Source organism: Haliotis rufescens, unplaced genomic scaffold (assembly GCF_023055435.1).
Source record: "Haliotis rufescens isolate VD_foot unplaced genomic scaffold, xgHalRufe1.0.p SCAF_1, whole genome shotgun sequence".
NCBI lineage: Eukaryota > Metazoa > Mollusca > Gastropoda > Lepetellida > Haliotidae > Haliotis > Haliotis rufescens.
In genome coordinates, this window is record NW_025963779.1 from 54,425,275 (window position 1) to 54,442,862 (window position 17,588).

At 43.4% G+C, this 17,588-nt stretch overlaps 1 protein-coding gene across 1 annotated transcript; it reads left to right on the plus strand.

Moving 5' to 3' along the window:
- Positions 1 to 16,499, plus strand: LOC124131560 (activated RNA polymerase II transcriptional coactivator p15-like). Its single transcript, XM_046494909.2, has 5 exons — positions 1 to 106; positions 1,639 to 1,708; positions 5,590 to 5,748; positions 13,652 to 13,757; positions 14,419 to 16,499. Exons 2-5 carry the CDS (start codon positions 1,652 to 1,654, stop codon positions 14,496 to 14,498), a joined length of 402 nt encoding a protein of 133 aa, XP_046350865.1. The 5' UTR covers positions 1 to 106; positions 1,639 to 1,651; the 3' UTR covers positions 14,499 to 16,499.
- Positions 16,500 to 17,588: the final 1,089 nt, after the last annotated feature.

Genomic DNA, 17,588 nt, shown 5'->3' on the forward strand with positions numbered 1-17,588 from the left:
TATTTAGAGCACCTTACGTTTCCGTTTCCGTTTTCGAATGGCGGGTAAATGACATGCTGAGAGACTCATACTGCTGCTAGAATATAAGACTTGTCATTTGTGTCATGTAAGTTACAACAATCACAAGGGGACAGATGACTCTCGGTGCAACTGATGTCATGTCGCTAATTGACCTCACTGATATCACTTGTCTTTGCAGTTCTGACAATGCTATTGTGTACGGTTCTCCAGACCAATGTTGACAAATACACAAGCTGATAGACAGGACCGTTTCTATTGGTAAACGCGGTAGTCATGTAATGTATGTGAGATTGTATGTATGAGTAAGATGTAAAACGAGTAAATGTCAATTCTGTGAGACCAGGGCGTTCAAGAAAATGAAGCACCCCCAATAGCTGAGCGAGCGTGTTTTCCCCATTGCTGCTCATTGTTGACATTTTCAAACAGGACAGTTTATGGCCTCTTGGATGAGACACATTTTGGGTTGAGGGATAGCATGAGCAAGACTGCGGTTCAGTTGTGCTCGGCGATGTAGCACTACGTGGCTCTAGTATGGCTGATGATCCACGTATCTTGCATGATTCTTCAATCCTGCTACTAGCGTTTCAGTTTGTGTTAGGGTAAGGGTAGGTAGGTTACCTCCAACTATCCTTGACACTTGGATCCGAAAGGTTAGTTGTGAGTTAGGATTTTTTTAATCTTTTAATGAATGTTTAAAGAGCTAATCCTATATAATCTGAGGTAAATCCATATTATTTTCTGTCTTGAGATTTTCTGAGTTGAGGGGGGGGGGGGGGGTGGAGAAATTAGTTTCCTATACTATCGTTTACTTTATATTCTACTGGCCCAAACTTGTCACTTGACATCATTTTCAGTAGATGTTACTGCTAATGTATGGACTTTTATTTGCCAAGTTTACTAGACCCAAGAAATTGTACTGGACCTTGGTTTCGGACAAGTGTCTGAGGTTGTAGACTGTGAATGTGTGTGTAGCAGGGTGTGGAGTCATCCCACAGATGACACTCTTACCTTGTCAGCTTGCTGATGGGGTTAACCTCTTTGGTCATGTGGACAAGGTGTCTGATCAGGAGGTCTGTGGTTCGAATCCCATCACAGGACTCGGAAATTTTATTGCCGCTACATTGGCGCCCAACGTGGGGCTGAGCACGTTCATATTAAATTTGAGCAAAATAAGCCTCAGTTCCCAACTATGCGGTCTGGGACGTGCCTTCTGTTGACGGGGGGTATGTAGCAGGGGGTGGAGTCATCCCACAGATGATATCCTTACCTTGTCAGCTTGCTGATGGGGTTAACCTCTTTGGTCATGTTGACAAGGCGTCTGACCTCAGATCAGAAGATCTTGGTTCGAATTCCATCATGGGACTCGGAAATGTTATGGCCGCTACATGTGTTAATTGGGTGGTGATCACTAGGTATACGAGCACTGGTTACGTGTCATATTGTCTGTGCTAAGGGGTTGCCGAGCTTGACGCTCTTCTGCCCCAGCAGTGCTAATTAGGCTCCTAAAAGATCAACTCATTAAAGTGCAGCACTTCTGAGAAGATTTCTTGCAGGATATTTTTGCAGTATTGGCAAAGTTTTGTTATAATTTTTTTGTATTCACCATATTTCTTACAGATATTTGCTGAAGATGCCGAAATCAAAGGAATTTCTGTCCTCTTCAGAAGACTCTGGTTCTGACGCAGAGGTATGTGTTGGCAACAGATTGAAGGTTTACTGAATAGTTGGGAACTAAAAACTGTATACTAAATTGCGATCAATTGAATTCTTTTGCTCATCGACCACCTCCGTGGTCTAGTGGTAGAGCGTCCGCCCGAAGAGCGGAAGGTCCGGGGTTCGATCCCCGGCTGCGTCATACCAAAAGATGTTAAAAGATGGTACTTGTTGTTACCTAGTCTGGCGCTCGGCATTAAGGGGCTAAAACAAGGACTTGTCGGCTCGGAGTCAGTATACTGTGTCTGAGTGGGGTATTCATGTTAAACTGCAGCATGGTATCTCAGTGAGCTAGCACTATAAATCGCCATCAGTCCGGACTAGTACAAGCAGCCTCACAAACACACACACGTACATGCACGTCGCTATATAAGTGCAATAATCTTGGACTGAAAGTCAAGTGAGCTTATGTCATGGCTGGTTTGCTCTTCATCTTTTGTGCATCATACACATCTTCTCTTCAGAAACCACTGGACCATTGAAACTGAAACTTTACATACCTGTTCCCACCGATGATGACAACCCACCTCTTAAGAGGATTGCATCTGATTTGCAGTAGAGGCCACCATGGTAGCCATATAGATAAACCTATATGGAAAATAACTGACTGTCCCCCTGTGGCCCAGGCGTCTAAGGCTTTTCATGCAGAGTTGCATCCCTTGCTGTGCCAGGATCTGCTTATAATAGAGTCCCTGATTTGCCCCGAAAATGATCCTTAATCTGTATACCTCCTGAAGGGTTTTACTAAAAACATACATATAATCAACTTGTGTCACTTTGAATTTTCCTCCCCCATTATTGACATGCCTTGTAAAAATTTTCAAAGTGGTGTTGAAGTCAACTCACTCACTCACCCCTGAAAAAATTACCAGTCTTGTTGGAAGGTTACCAGTCTCGCACAGACAGGTCCTACTTCTAACATTGTTTACTGTCTGTTTTACCTGTGAAGATCTAGGTTAGAATAGGCCTTCAGCAACCCATGCTTGCCATAAAAGGCGACTATGCTTGAGGTGACTAATGGGATCGGGTGATCAGGCTCACGACGAACTTGGTTGAAGATGTCATTGTGTCTCGTTTGCATAGATCGATGCTCATGATGTCAATCAATGGACTGTCTGGTCCAGACTTGATTATTTACAGACTGCCGTCATATAGCTGGAATATTGCTGAGTGCAGTGTTAAACAATAAACAAAAACACAACAACGAAAACTGTCTGTTTTCTATTGAGATGAAGTTTGTCTACAATTTTTCAACATCTGCGGTTGTGCTTGTTTCTCACGTACAAGCTTATCCTTTATCATGTTTATTCTTCCCCGCCCTTAAGGCGGGGAAGTATACGGGAAACATTAATTTTGTGGCATGTATGTCGACATGTTGGTTTATTTGAAATTTCAAGCCACGCATTTACGGAAACAAAACATACAAATCATGTGCGTGGAATGTTGATGCTATTCTTTTCCAGCAATAAGATATACTTCAAAATCGTCTTTATGTAGTTAATTGATGCATCTGACCGTTTCTAGTCATTAGCTGACATTATTAAACCATTCATGTGTAATCCGATCTCCTTTTTTGCTCAAGGACTAATTTTCTGTTTTTCACGGTGTATACAAAAGAAGAACTGTGCTCCGGAGATCGTAAATAACAGCATAATAAAAACTATGTTCTGAATATGCTTATTCATGAACTACGACGACATCTCAATTTAAATGTAATATGGCTGAATTCCATATTCTACATACCACACTTTTGATTGTTTGGATGCTCATGTTCACTGGAAATATTTGGAATAGTTATATTTCGTATTTTGAATTAACCCAGTCCCCCGTGTTTTTTTTAATCAGTGCACCGCACCCCACATAGCCACATGTGAAACGTTTGGTAGCAAAGTCAAAGCAAAAGCGGAGTAGTGAATTTGCATCAAGGCCGAGTATTTTTCAACCGTTTAATGGAATTCAATGTACAGCCGTAGCTCTGGTCACTCATATATTTTGTGTCCCATGGCTCAAATCTATTTGCGTCTGTACCGTGTTCCACTGACCTCGATAATCTGTTGGATGAAGGCACAGCTCTCTACAGTCACATAGTTAACACCGAAGGCTATGAGGGGTATTTAGGTCATAATCAGCTCCCAGCAGCCACTGCCTCAAGCGATATTATCTACATAACAGATCAGTTTTATGGCTCCGTCACAGGTGCTCCAAATATTGAAGCAGGGAAAACAAATTTCATAGAATCTTTTCAACAAGCAATATTGATATCCCCATCACTTTTGGTAACTTTTAATGATGTCTCCATTGCAATTTTTACGGATTTCGATTCGTATGCATTATTTGACTCTCATCAGAGGAATGGTTTGGGTCAGATTGATCCGAATGGACAAGCGGTTTTACTTCTGTTTAGTAGTATGGATGAATTGTTATGTTACATCTTAACAGTATATCAGGCGACTATGCTTGTCATAACAAACGGGATCGGATAGTCAGGCTTTCGTTGATGCATGGCATCGATCCCAATTGCGTGGATCGATGCTCATGATATTAGGCACTGGATTGTCTGGTCCAGACTCGATTATTTACAGAACGCCGTCATATAGCTGGGATATTGATGAGTGCGGCGTTAAACGACAAACCAATCAATCATCATCATATGAACTCAAACCAGTCATTGTTACAAGTAAACCACATTCCACAACAGTTACTGACACTGGATAAAAAACAGTACATAGAAAAAAACCCAAGAAACTCAACTCATCATGATCACAGTTACTATTCTTTGAAAGAAAGAAATACAAAAAAGAAACTGACCAAAAAACGTAAAACAAGAGACGAGGAATATCCATTATTGATTAGTCCCGGTATTGAAATGTTCTCAAACTACCTGATAATATTTTGAGTATGTGCATCTGTGGTTGTGACAAAAAGACCTTATCTAGTATGACTTTTTTTGCCATATGGAGCCCTTAGTATTTTCATTTACATTATTATAACCAAATGCCAAGTGTAAAAAGAATGTGATCTATTATTTATCTGCCAATGTTGTTGGCAGTTTTGATACTATTTCCACATGTTTACATTTGTGCCAGAAATTACTTCCATTTCCTTCGATCAACTTTTTAAATAAAGACCCAGGTAAGAATAGGACTTCAGCAACCTATGCTTGCCGTAAGAGGCGACGACCAGGATTGGGTAGTCAGGCTCGCCGATTTGGTTGATGCATAACATCATATTCCAATTGTGTAGTTCGATGCTCTTGGTGTCAATCACTGGATGATCTGGTCCAGACTGGATTATTTACAGACCGCCGTCATATGGCTGGAATACTGCTGAGTGCGGCGTTAAACAAGAAAATATTTTTAAATAGACCTACCCTATGCACATGTATCAACTGTATTGCCCAATACTCAAAATAAATAATATTTTTTCCACAACAGCGTTGTGTTATTTGTGGTTAATATAATTATACTCCCTCATGCCTTTCAGTAACATCATAATTATGCGTTTGTGAGGCATCACATATGGCGGGGAACTTTGATGCTCTGCATCAATGTTTTCTTGTCTTAACTAGTACTTGTTAAATCTGTCAATCACTGTCGAAAACATACATTTTCTATGTTGTTAGTGTGGGAAACCAGTGATACCGGTTGTAAGGATGTGGTCTTTAACTTGATGTGAAGCAAATGTCAATAAAATCCTATGTATCTTGTGCTTTCACTTTTTCTAAATAGTTTGGTATTCTATCTGAGGATTTCTACTCAGAATCTAGATTGAGCTTGTTACCAAAAACCTATTGCTGGAAAGTTTTAAGTATAATGAGTTGGCAAACAAATTAGTGATGACGATTTTGTCTCCCAGGAACCTAAGCAGAAAAAGAAGAAGACTGAGGCCAAGCCGGAGAAGAAGTCTGACAAGGCCGAGAAGAGGGAGGACAAGAAGGCTGGTGAGGACAAGAAGGCTGGTGGTGACAAAGCCAAGTCCACCAAGACCAACAGTAACGGGGAGAAGATGTTCCAGGTACTTTGTGGTGGACCCTTGCTGGTTACAGTTGGTTCCCAACAACCTATGCTGGTTGTAAGAGCAAATTAATGGATCGGTTTGGAAGACTCTGGTTGATAGTGTGGCCTAACGTGAAATATATTTCAAATAGTTTGATCACATAGCTTGTATTTGTGTAAGTGTTTGTGGAGAATTTTTTATGATAGATTGTTCACAGAGCTAGTAATTCAGTTTAGTTTAATTGACATAGTTGACCATGAAATGAAGGTGAAAGATTATTCTAGCCGTTGGAAAATTTTCAAGAGCCACCCAGAGTGTCTGCATAGGTATCAGTGAAGTGTTTGGGCCTCAATAAGTTAATTATCCAATTTTCATCCAATATATTTATGTGAACATGTGAAGTGGGACCAATATGGAGGTGTTAGACTTGATTCTAAACTATCTGTGCATCACGTTGGAGGCATCTGTAAACATTGATCTGTGAAGGTCCGAGTTAGAATTGATCTTCAGCAACCTGACATGTAAGAGGCAACTAACAGGATCGGGGGGGTCAGACTCGGTGACTTGGTTGATGCATGTCATCATATCCCACTTACATTTTCTGTAAAAAAAAGCAGTAAATGCATTAAGAAGTAATGCAGGGTATGTATAAAAATGTCAAAAGTATTTAGATTGTACTAAGATACATTATTTTGACGTGGCTACAGTTTGGCCAGTACACTGACCTGCGGTGTTGAAAGAGTTAACAAGCAGAGTACTTTGAAGCTAGACCTGTTTTCACAACGCAGTCTAACTCTCAGTGTTAGGATTCATTTACCATGTTTACAGCTTAAAATAAACTGCAGGTCATAAGGGTCTGCTGAAATTATAAACCATCAGCCTGAAAACAAATCTGTCGGCCTGGGGCCTACGGGCCGATGTCTATTTTGAAAGCTGATTGGCTACCAAAATGGTTGCTGACATGTATGACTCGTGTGAACACTACCATTGATGCAAGGCTGTGGCACATGTTGCGCAAGAAATATCGTTGATTGGTCCGAGTACTTGCTGCAACCACGCTGTGTCTTGATTTGTTGTACTCGCTGCAACCACGCTGTGTCTTGATTTGTTGTGCTCGCTGCAACAAGACTTTGTCTTGATTTGTTGTACTCACTGAGACCAGGCTGTCTTGATTTGTTGTGCTTGCTGCAACAAGACTTTGTCTTGATTTGTTGTGCTCGCTGCAACCAGACTGTGTCTTGATTTGTTGTACTCACTGAGACCAGGATGTCTTGATTTGTTGAACTCACTGCAACCAGGCTGTCTTGATTTGTTGTACTCACTGCAACCAGGCTGTCTTGATTTGTTGTGCTCGCTGCAACCAGGCTGTCTTGATTTGTTGTACTCGCTGCAACCAGGCTGTCTTGATTTGTTGTACTCGCTGCAACCAGGCTGTCCTGCTTTGTTGTACTCGCTGCCACCAGGCTGTCTTGATTTGTTGTGCTCGCTGCAACCAGGCTGTCTTAATTTGTTGTACTCACTGCAACCAGGCTGTCTTGATTTGTTGTACTCACTGCAACCAGGCTGTCTTGATTTGTTGTACTCACTGCAACCAGGCTGTCTTGATTTGTTGTGCTCGCTGCAACCAGGCTGTCTTGATTTGTTGTACTCACTGCAACCAGGCTGTCTTGATTTGTTGTACTCACTGCCACCAGGCTGATTTGATTTGTTGTGCTCGCTGCAACCAGGCTGTCTTGATTTGTTGTACTCGCTGCAACCAGGCTGTCTTGATTTGTTGTACTCGCTGCGACCAGGCTGTCCTGCTTTGTTGTACTTGCTGCAACAAGACTTTGTCTTGATTTGTTGTGCTCGCTGCAACCACGCTGTGTCTTGATTTGTTGTGCTCGCTGCAACAAGACTTTGTCTTGATTTGTTGTACTCACTGAGACCAGGCTGTCTTGATTTGTTGTGCTTGCTGCAACAAGACTTTGTCTTGATTTGTTGTGCTCGCTGCAACCAGACTGTGTCTTGATTTGTTGTACTCACTGAGACCAGGATGTCTTGATTTGTTGAACTCACTGCAACCAGGCTGTCTTGATTTGTTGTACTCACTGCAACCAGGCTGTCTTGATTTGTTGTGCTCGCTGCAACCAGGCTGTCTTGATTTGTTGTGCTCGCTGCAACCAGGCTGTCTTGATTTGTTGTACTCGCTGCAACCAGGCTGTCTTGATTTGTTGTACTCGCTGCGACCAGGCTGTCCTGCTTTGTTGTACTTGCTGCAACAAGACTTTGTCTTGATTTGTTGTGCTCGCTGCAACCAGACGGTGTCTTGATTTGTTGTACTCACTGAGACCAGGATGTCTTGATTTTTTGAACTCACTGCAACCAGGCTGTCTTGATTTGTTGTACTCACTGAGACCAGGCTGTCTTGATTTGTTGTGCTCGCTGCAACCAGACTGTGTCTTGATTTGTTGAACTCACTGCAACCAGGCTGTCTTGATTTGTTGTACTCGCTGCCACCAGGCTGTCTTGATTTGTTGTGCTCGCTGCAACCAGGCTGTCTTGATTCGTTGTGCTCGCTGCAACCAGGCTGTCTTGATTTGTTGTACTCGCTGCAACCAGGCTGTCTTGATTTGTTGTACTCGCTGCAACCAGGCTGTCCTGCTTTGTTGTACTCGCTGCCACCAGGCTGTCTTGATTTGTTGTGCTCGCTGCAACCAGACTGTCTTGATTTGTTGTACTCGCTGCGACCAGGCTGTCTTGATTTGTTGTACTCATTGCAACCAGGCTGTCTTGATTTGTTGTACTCACTGCAACCAGGCTGTCTTGATTTGTTGTACTCACTGCAACCAGGCTGTCTTGATTTGTTGTGCTCGCTGCAACCAGGCTGTCTTGATTTGTTGTACTCACTGCAACCAGGCTGTCTTGATTTGTTGTACTCACTGCCACCAGGCTGATTTGATTTGTTGTACTCACTGCAACCAGGCTGTCTTGATTTGTTGTACTCGCTGCGACCAGGCTGTCCTGCTTTGTTGTACTTGCTGCAACAAGACTTTGTCTTGATTTGTTGTGCTCGCTGCAACCAGACTGTGTCTTGATTTGTTGTACTCACTGAGACCAGGATGTCTTGATTTTTTGAACTCACTGCAACCAGGCTGTCTTGATTTGTTGTACTCACTGAGACCAGGCTGTCTTGATTTGTTGTGCTCGCTGCAACCAGACTGTGTCTTGATTTGTTGAACTCACTGCAACCAGGCTGTCTTGATTTGTTGTACTCGCTGCCACCAGGCTGTCTTGATTTGTTGTGCTCGCTGCAACCACGCTGTCTTGATTTGTTGTACTCACTGCAACCAGGCTGTCTTGATTTATTGTACTCACTGAGACCAGGATGTCTTGATTTGTTGTGCTCACTGCAACCAGACTGTGTCTTGATTTGTTGTACTCACTGCAACCACGCTGTCTTGATTTGTTGTACTCACTGCAACCAGGCTGTCTTGATTTATTGTACTCACTGAGACCAGGATGTCTTGATTTGTTGTGCTCACTGCAACCAGACTGTGTCTTGATTTGTTGTACTCACTGCAACCAGACTGTGTCTTGATTTGTTGTACTCACTGAGACCAGGCTGTCTTGATTTGTTGTACTCGCTGCGACCAGGCTGTCTTGATTTGTTGTACTCACTGCAACCAGGCTGCCTTGATTTGTTGTACTCACTGAGACCAGGCTGATTTGATTTGTTGTGCTCGCTGCAACCAGGCTGTCTTGATTTGTTGTGCTCACTGCAACCAGGCTGTCTTGATTTGTTGTACTCACTGCAACCAGACTGTGTCTTGATTTGTTGTGCTCGCTGCAACCAGACTGTGTCTTGATTTGTTGTACTCACTGAGACCAGGATGTCTTGATTTGTTGAACTCACTGCACCCAGGCTCTCTTGATTTGTTGTACTCACTGCAACCAGGCTGTCTTGATTTGTTGTGCTCGCTGCAACCAGGCTGTCTTGATTTGTTGTACTCGCTGCAACCAGGCTGTCCTGCTTTGTTGTACTCGCTGCCACCAGGCTGTCTTGATTTGTTGTACTCACTGCAACCAGGCTGTCTTGATTTGTTGTACTCGCTGCGACCAGGCTGTCTTGATTTGTTGTACTCATTGCAACCAGGCTGTCTTGATTTGTTGTACTCACTGCAAACAGGCTGTCTTGATTTGTTGTACTCACTGCCACCAGGCTGTCTTGATTTGTTGTGCTCGCTGCAACCAGACTGTGTCTTGATTTGTTGAACTCACTGCAACCAGGCTGTCTTGATTTGTTGTACTCGCTGCCACCAGGCTGTCTTGATTTGTTGTACTCACTGCAACCAGGCTGTCTTGATTTGTTGTGCTCGCTGCAACCAGGCTGTCTTGATTTGTTGTACTCACTGCAACCAGGCTGTCTTGATTTGTTGTACTCACTGAGACCAGGATGTCTTGATTTGTTGTACTCACTGAGACCAGGCTGATTTGATTTGTTGTGCTCACTGCAACCAGGCTGTCTTGATTTGTTGTGCTCGCTGCAACCAGGCTGTCTTGATTTGTTGTACTCACTGAGACCAGGATGTCTTGATTTGTTGTGCTCACTGCAACCAGACTGTGTCTTGATTTGTTGTACTCACTGCAACCAGACTGTGTCTTGATTTGTTGTACTCACTGCAACCAGACTGTGTCTTGATTTGTTGTACTCACTGAGACCAGGCTGGTTTGATTTGTTGTGCTCGCTGCAACCAGGCTGTCTTGATTTGTTGTGCTCACTGCAACCAGGCTGTCTTGATTTGTTGTACTCGCTGCAACCAGGCTGTCTTGATTTGTTGTGCTCACTGCAACCAGGCTGTCTTGATTTGTTGTACTCGCTGCCACCAGGCTGTCTTGATTTGTTGGTTAAGAACAGCGACAACATTGCAAATCGGGGGTATTGTTCATTGGTGTTTGAGGGAAGTGGTGTTTACAAAACCTGTTAAGTATTGGTGTAAGGACATGGGGCTAATAAGATGATGTGAGTCAGGAGGGTTGGTAGTGAGGATGGAGGGATTGAAATCTATCTAAACTGACATAAACTAGCATCTATTATAGCCTTAATGTGGAAAGCATTCCTATCCATTACAACAGCAATGTCATGCCTTCCTTCCATCTAACATACAGACGTTAGATATGGTTTGATGTTTGTGTGTATATATTTGATTGAATTGCTAACGGTTCCCCGTTGATGTTTTATACCACAGTTCATTAGGGGCAGTGAGGTAGCCTGGTGGTTAAAGTGTTTGCTCATCACACTGAATGCCGGGGTTCAGTTCCCCACATGGGTACAATGGGGGAAACCCATTTTTGGCACCTGAAGACCAACTCACTCTCACACATCATGTTCCAGATTGCACTCTCACTCATTCACCAAGACCCACCCACTCACTCACTCACTCACTCACTCACTCACTCACTCACTCACTCACTCACTCACTCACTCACTCACTCACTCACTCACTCACTCACTCACAAATCATGTTCCAGACCTCCCTCACACCCACTCACTCACTCACTCACAAATCATGTTCCAGACCTCACTCACTCACGCCCACTCATACACTCACAAATCATGTTCCAGACCTCACTCACTCACATCCACTCACACACTCACAAATCATGTTCCAGACCTCACACACCCACTCACAAATCATGTTCCAGACCTCACTCACTCACGCCCACTAACACACTCACAAATCATGTTCCAGACCTCACTCACTCACATCCACTCACAAATCATGTTCCAGACCTCACTCACTCACACACACTCACACACACTCACAAATCATGTTCCAGACCTCACTCACTCACACACACTCACACACACTCACAAATCATGTTCCAGACCTCCCTCACACCCACTCACTCACTCACTCACAAATCATGTTCCAGACCTCACTCACTCACACCCACTCACACACTCACAAATCATGTTCCAGATCTCACTCACTCACTCACAAATCATGTTCAAGACCTCACTCACACCCACTCACACACTCACAAATCATGTTCCAGACCTCACTCACTCACTCACAAATCATGTTCCAGACCTCACTCACTCACACCCACTCACACACTCACAAATCATGTTCCAGACCTCACTCACTCACTCACAAATCATGTTCCAGACCTCACTCACTCATACCCACTCACACACACTCACAAATCATGTTCCAGACCTCACTCACTCACATCCACTCACACACTCTCACACACACTCACAAATCATGTTCCAGACCTCACTCACTCACATCCACTCACACACTCTCACACACACTCACAAATCATGTTCCAGACCTCACTCACTCACACCCACTCACACACTCACAAATCATGTTCCAGATCTCACTCACTCACTCACAAATCATGTTCCAGACCTCACTCACTCACATCCACTCACACACTCACAAATCATGTTCCAGACCTCACTCACTCACATCCACTCACACACTCACAAATCATGTTCCAGACCTCACTCACTCACACCCACTCACACACTCACAAATCATGTTCCAGATCTCACTCACTCACTCACAAATCATGTTCCAGACCTCACTCACTCACACCCACTCACTCACTCACAAATCATGTTCCAGACCTCACTCACTCACACCCACTCACACACTCACAAATCATGTTCCAGATCTCACTCACTCACTCACATCCACTCACTCACTCACAAATCATGTTCCAGACCTCACTCACTCACTCACATCCACTCACACACTCACAAATCATGTTCCAGATCTCACTCACTCACTCACAAATCATGTTCCAGACCTCACTCACTCACACCCACTCACACACTCACAAATCATGTTCCAGACCTCACTCACTCACACCCACTCACACACTCACAAATCATGTTCCAGACCTCACTCACTCACTCACAAATCATGTTCCAGACCTCACTCACTCACACCCACTCACACACTCACAAATCATGTTCCAGACCTCACTCACTCACTCACACACTCACAAATCATGTTCCAGACCTCACTCACTCACTCACAAATCATGTTCCAGACCTCACTCACTCACACCCACTCACACACTCACAAATCATGTTCCAGACCTCACTCACTCACATCCATTCACACACTCACAAATCATGTTCCAGACCTCACTCACTCACACACAAATCATGTTCAAGACCTCACTCACATCCACTCACACACTCACAAATCATGTTCCAGACCTCACTCACTCACTCACAAATCATGTTCCAGACCTCACTCACTCACACCCACTCACACACTCACAAATCATGTTCCAGACCTCACTCACTCACTCACAAATCATGTTCCAGACCTCACTCACTCACATCCACTCACACACTCACAAATCATGTTCCAGACCTCACTCACATCCACTCACTCACTCACAAATCATGTTCCAGACCTCACTCACTCACTCACAAATCATGTTCCAGACCTCACTCACTCACACCCACTCACACACTCACAAATCATGTTCCAGATCTCACTCACTCACTCACAAATCATGTTCCAGACCTCACTCACTCACTCACAAATCATGTTCCAGACCTCACTCACTCACACCCACTCACACACTCACAAATCATGTTCCAGATTGCACTCACTCACTCACAAATCATGTTCCAGATTGCACTCACTCACTCACCAAGACCCACCCACCCAACCACCCACTCACTCACTCACAAATCATGTTCCAGACCTCACTCACTCACTCACACCCACTCACTCACTCACTCACAAATCATGTTCCAGACCTCACTCACTCACACCCACTCACACATTCACAAATCATCTCCCAGACCTCACTCACTCACTCACTCACTCACTCACTCACTCACTCACTCACTCACTCACTCACTCACTCACTCACTCACTCACTCACTCACTCGATGTTGCAGATTGCCAGGATGAGGTATGCCACAATCAGTGAGTTTCGCGGTAAGGCGATGGTCAGCATCAGGGAATACTACGAGGTTGACGGAGACCTGAGGCCAGGGAAGAAAGGTATGCAGGTTGACTGGGTATCCTAGTAGAAGAGGTGCACGGAATTACCGTACCACAACTTGAAATACTAATGAAAACGTACCACAATATGTTTGGAAAATAGCGGTTTATTGTGTTCTTCAAAATCATGCAGTTTTTCATCTTGGTCGCAAAGTGACAAATCAATTTAAAATCCAGAGATTCGCGGCTTGATTCCTGCTTGATTCCAGCTTCCTGTATATAATGTGTATATTACACATCCAACAAATAGCAGACGACTACGAAGTTGTCAAAAATGTGCGAGGGAAGTCTGATGTTTGGGTCCATTTTCATTCACATTCATAACAAATTACAAATGAAAAATATCATGCCATATGTTTTAGTAGGTATTGCAATACATGAATCATTATTGCACCACATAACAATACGAAAGTGGGGCCAGTATCCATCAGGTATCAGGGTAAGATAACCAATGGCAACAGGTTCTCCAGAGGCAGATGAGGCACATTTCGGGTGCTGTGTTATATGATTGAAGATTGATAAGAGGAAGGAAATTGCAATGCGTGTGTCAGGATCAGTATTCTAACCCTGTGAATATCCAAATTTATGTACTGTTTTTATTCAATGTGAAGTTTTGTGAGCTTGAAGATAGGTGAGCTTCAATTATGGTTTTGTTTTTCAGGAATCTCACTTACACTGGACCAGTGGAACAGTCTGAAGGATCAGATTGAGGACATTGATGACGCATTGAAACAGTTATAGTGCCCCTGGACAGATGTGTGTGTGTGTATGTGTGTGTGTGATCCTTCAAGACTAGCCAAATCAGCACAGATGCATGTGTAAGTGTGTGTGAGGCCCTCCTTCAACACAAGCTCAGTCATCAGCACAGATGCGTGTGTGTATGTGTGTGTGTGAGGCCCCCCTTCAACACAAGCTCAATCATCAGCACAGTTGTGTGTGTGTGAGGCCCCCCTTCAACACAAGCCCAGTCATTAGCGTGTGTGTGTGTGTGAGAGAGAGGCCCTCCTTCAACCCAAGCCCAATCATCAGCACAGTTGTGTGTGTGTGTTTGTTTGTGTGTGTGAGGCCCCCCTTCAACACAAGCTCAATCATCAGCACAGTTGTGTGTGTGTGTGAGAGAGAGGCCCTCCTTCAACCCAAGCCCAATCAGCAGCACACATGTGTGTGTAAGTGTGTGTGAGGCCCCCCTTCAACACAAGCCCAATCATCAGCACACATGTGTGTGTAAGTGTGTGTGAGACCCCCCTTCAACACAAGCCCAATCATCAGCACACGTGTGTGTGTAAGTGTGTGTGAGGCCCCCCCTTCAACACAAGCCCAATCATCAGCACACGTGTGTGTAAGTGTGTGTGAGGCCCCCCTTCAACACAAGCCTAATCATCAGCACACACGTGTGTGTGTAAGTGTGTGTGAGGCCCCCCTTCAACTCAAGCCCAATCATCAGCACACGTGTGTGTAAGTGTGTGTGAGGCCCCCCTTAAACACAAGCCCAATCAGCACACGTGTGTGTGAGGCCCCCCTTCAACACAAGCCCAATCATCAGCACAGTTGTGTGTGTAAGTGTGTGTGAGGCCCCCCTTCAACACAAGCCCAATGATCAGCACAGTTGTGTGTGTATGTGTGTGAGGCCCCCCTTCCACACAAGCCCAATCATCAGCACACACATGTGTGTGTAAGTGTGTGTAAGGCCCTCCTTTAACACAAGCCCAATCCTCAGATGTTATTTCAAATACTCACTACTGTTTCATGTAGAACAATGTTCACAATTTATGTCCCTCTCTACTGGTGATTCTACAATCAGCATGGGGATAATGTTATGTCAGTCTCCAGAAGGCCTCACTGAATGGGCCGGAGAGCGTCGATGAATTGGTGGTCCCTGGAGATCTGTATTTGTTGTAAGAGGGGACTTCATGGATCAGGTGGTCAGACTTGGCGTGTCAACGTACACCGACAGCATGGATCATTGGTCACAATATCGGTCACTGGATATATATACAGGCTGCCATCATAGAGCTGAAATATTGTCAGGTGTAACAACAACAAACACACACACACACAACTTCTATACCCAGCATAGGGAATTATTTTCTGTCAGTCTTCAGAAGGCGTCAATGAATGGTCCATAGACTGTCGATGATTTGTGTTGTGAGACCATGGTGATTTAGCTAAAGAGTTTAAAAACTCGTCCATTAACCTCTGTTAGATGTTTTTAAGGCTTGGCTGGATATTGTGCTGAAATCATTTTCAGTTTAATGAGAGATTGTTACTTTGACTTATATGTATGAGAGAGAAGGATTGGCTGGTGTTTCTCAGTAGGTCTAATAAAATGTTTGAATTAATTTATGTTGCTGATATCTTGTCACTAAGTACCCTGTATATTTCATCATGGAGGTGCTTGTGTAACCCTGGTGATCAAGTGACTACAAGTTTAGAACGTTTGTACTTAAGGCATGAAATGAAAAATCTGAAGTTAAAAATGGAAAAGTATTGCAGGTTTATGCAAGAAATATTTTAGTACAAAGTCTCTGTTACATATTTCTTTCCTTTGCAGAATCTTTTATCTGTGTAATATTACTTGCTTCACGCTATGGATAACAAGATGTATTCTTGATGGTCCCAACAAAAACGGGGGGGGTAACTGTTCTTGTAGTGGAGCAGTCCCTCAGTTTTCAGATTTCGTGTCATGTATCACATTTTGTTGTGTTGCTTCCAATACCATCAATAAAATTCCATAAGATCAGGTATATTTCTGGTTTGAAAATTTCCTTGTCTGATAAAGTTGATGTTCCTGTCATTTCAAAACAGGGCAAGGCTGAATGAATCAATGAAGAAAAATATCAATAGGATATTAATGACATAAATACAAGATAGCTTAAATACAAATATTTTTCAAAAGAAGCTTGTTTTAATTTCAATAGATCTCAGTTTGTAGCTTATCAATGTGGTCAAGATTATAATGAACACCGTGTCATTCATTAACCAGGCCACTTAAAATTGATGGAAGTGTTTTGAAATGTTAAATCAAAGGACAAAATCTCCTGGTTAGATAGTTCTTTGTTTTAGTACCGGTACATTGAAAAGCTGTTGACGTCTATATTTTCATATGCCTCTTTCTGGCCCCAGAAGAATGGGTCTCATGTTGGATTCTCCTTGCCTCACACTTGATATGGTTTCCATAGTCCGACATCAGTAGGTGTCGCTACTGTGTGTTAATGATTTGGAGGCAGACACAGTTGTGAGAAGTGGGTGCAACCGGGAACAATTCCCGAACATTTGCCAGGTCCTTTGCAGGGCATGTGTGCAGCGTCCACAGTTGATGATTTGTGTTGTGAGACCATGGTGCTTTAGCTAAAGAGTTTAGGATCTCGTCCATAACCTCTGTTAGATGTTTTTAAGGCTTGGCTGGGTATTTGTGCTGAAATCTTATTCAATTGAAGTGGGTGATGGGAACGATTGCCAAATATCCCATGCAGCATCCACACCTGGTGTTGCAAACCTTGAGTGCATCTTTTACTCCCTCACTCACTCACTCATACCAGAGGAACCTATACATTGTAAAATAAATGAAGATGGAGTGCTCCATTGTTCTTGACTGTTCCAACAATGTCTCCAAATGGGATCAGGAAACCCCCATTTTAATACCTCTTTTCAGAAGGACTATAAATAGTAACCTATCTTCAACAATTACAAGGCTTGGAAGTTAAAATACTTATTCACATCTGTAATGCCGTAGCTGATGTACATGTATATTATATATACACTACTCAAAAGAAGTTAAGGAATACCCGATTCTTTCACATTACTACAGTATAGTTAATTTTTCATGGCAAT

Bases quoted from the DNA above. Each gene is read 5' to 3' on its own strand.
- LOC124131560 (XM_046494909.2), top strand. From the start codon at position 1,652: ATGCCGAAATCAAAGGAATTTCTGTCCTCTTCAGAAGACTCTGGTTCT. The intron at 1,709-5,589 runs GTATGTGTTGGC...TTTGTCTCCCAG, and splicing joins ACTCTGGTTCTGACGCAGAG to GAACCTAAGCAGAAAAAGAA. The intron at 5,749-13,651 runs GTACTTTGTGGT...TCGATGTTGCAG, and splicing joins ACGGGGAGAAGATGTTCCAG to ATTGCCAGGATGAGGTATGC.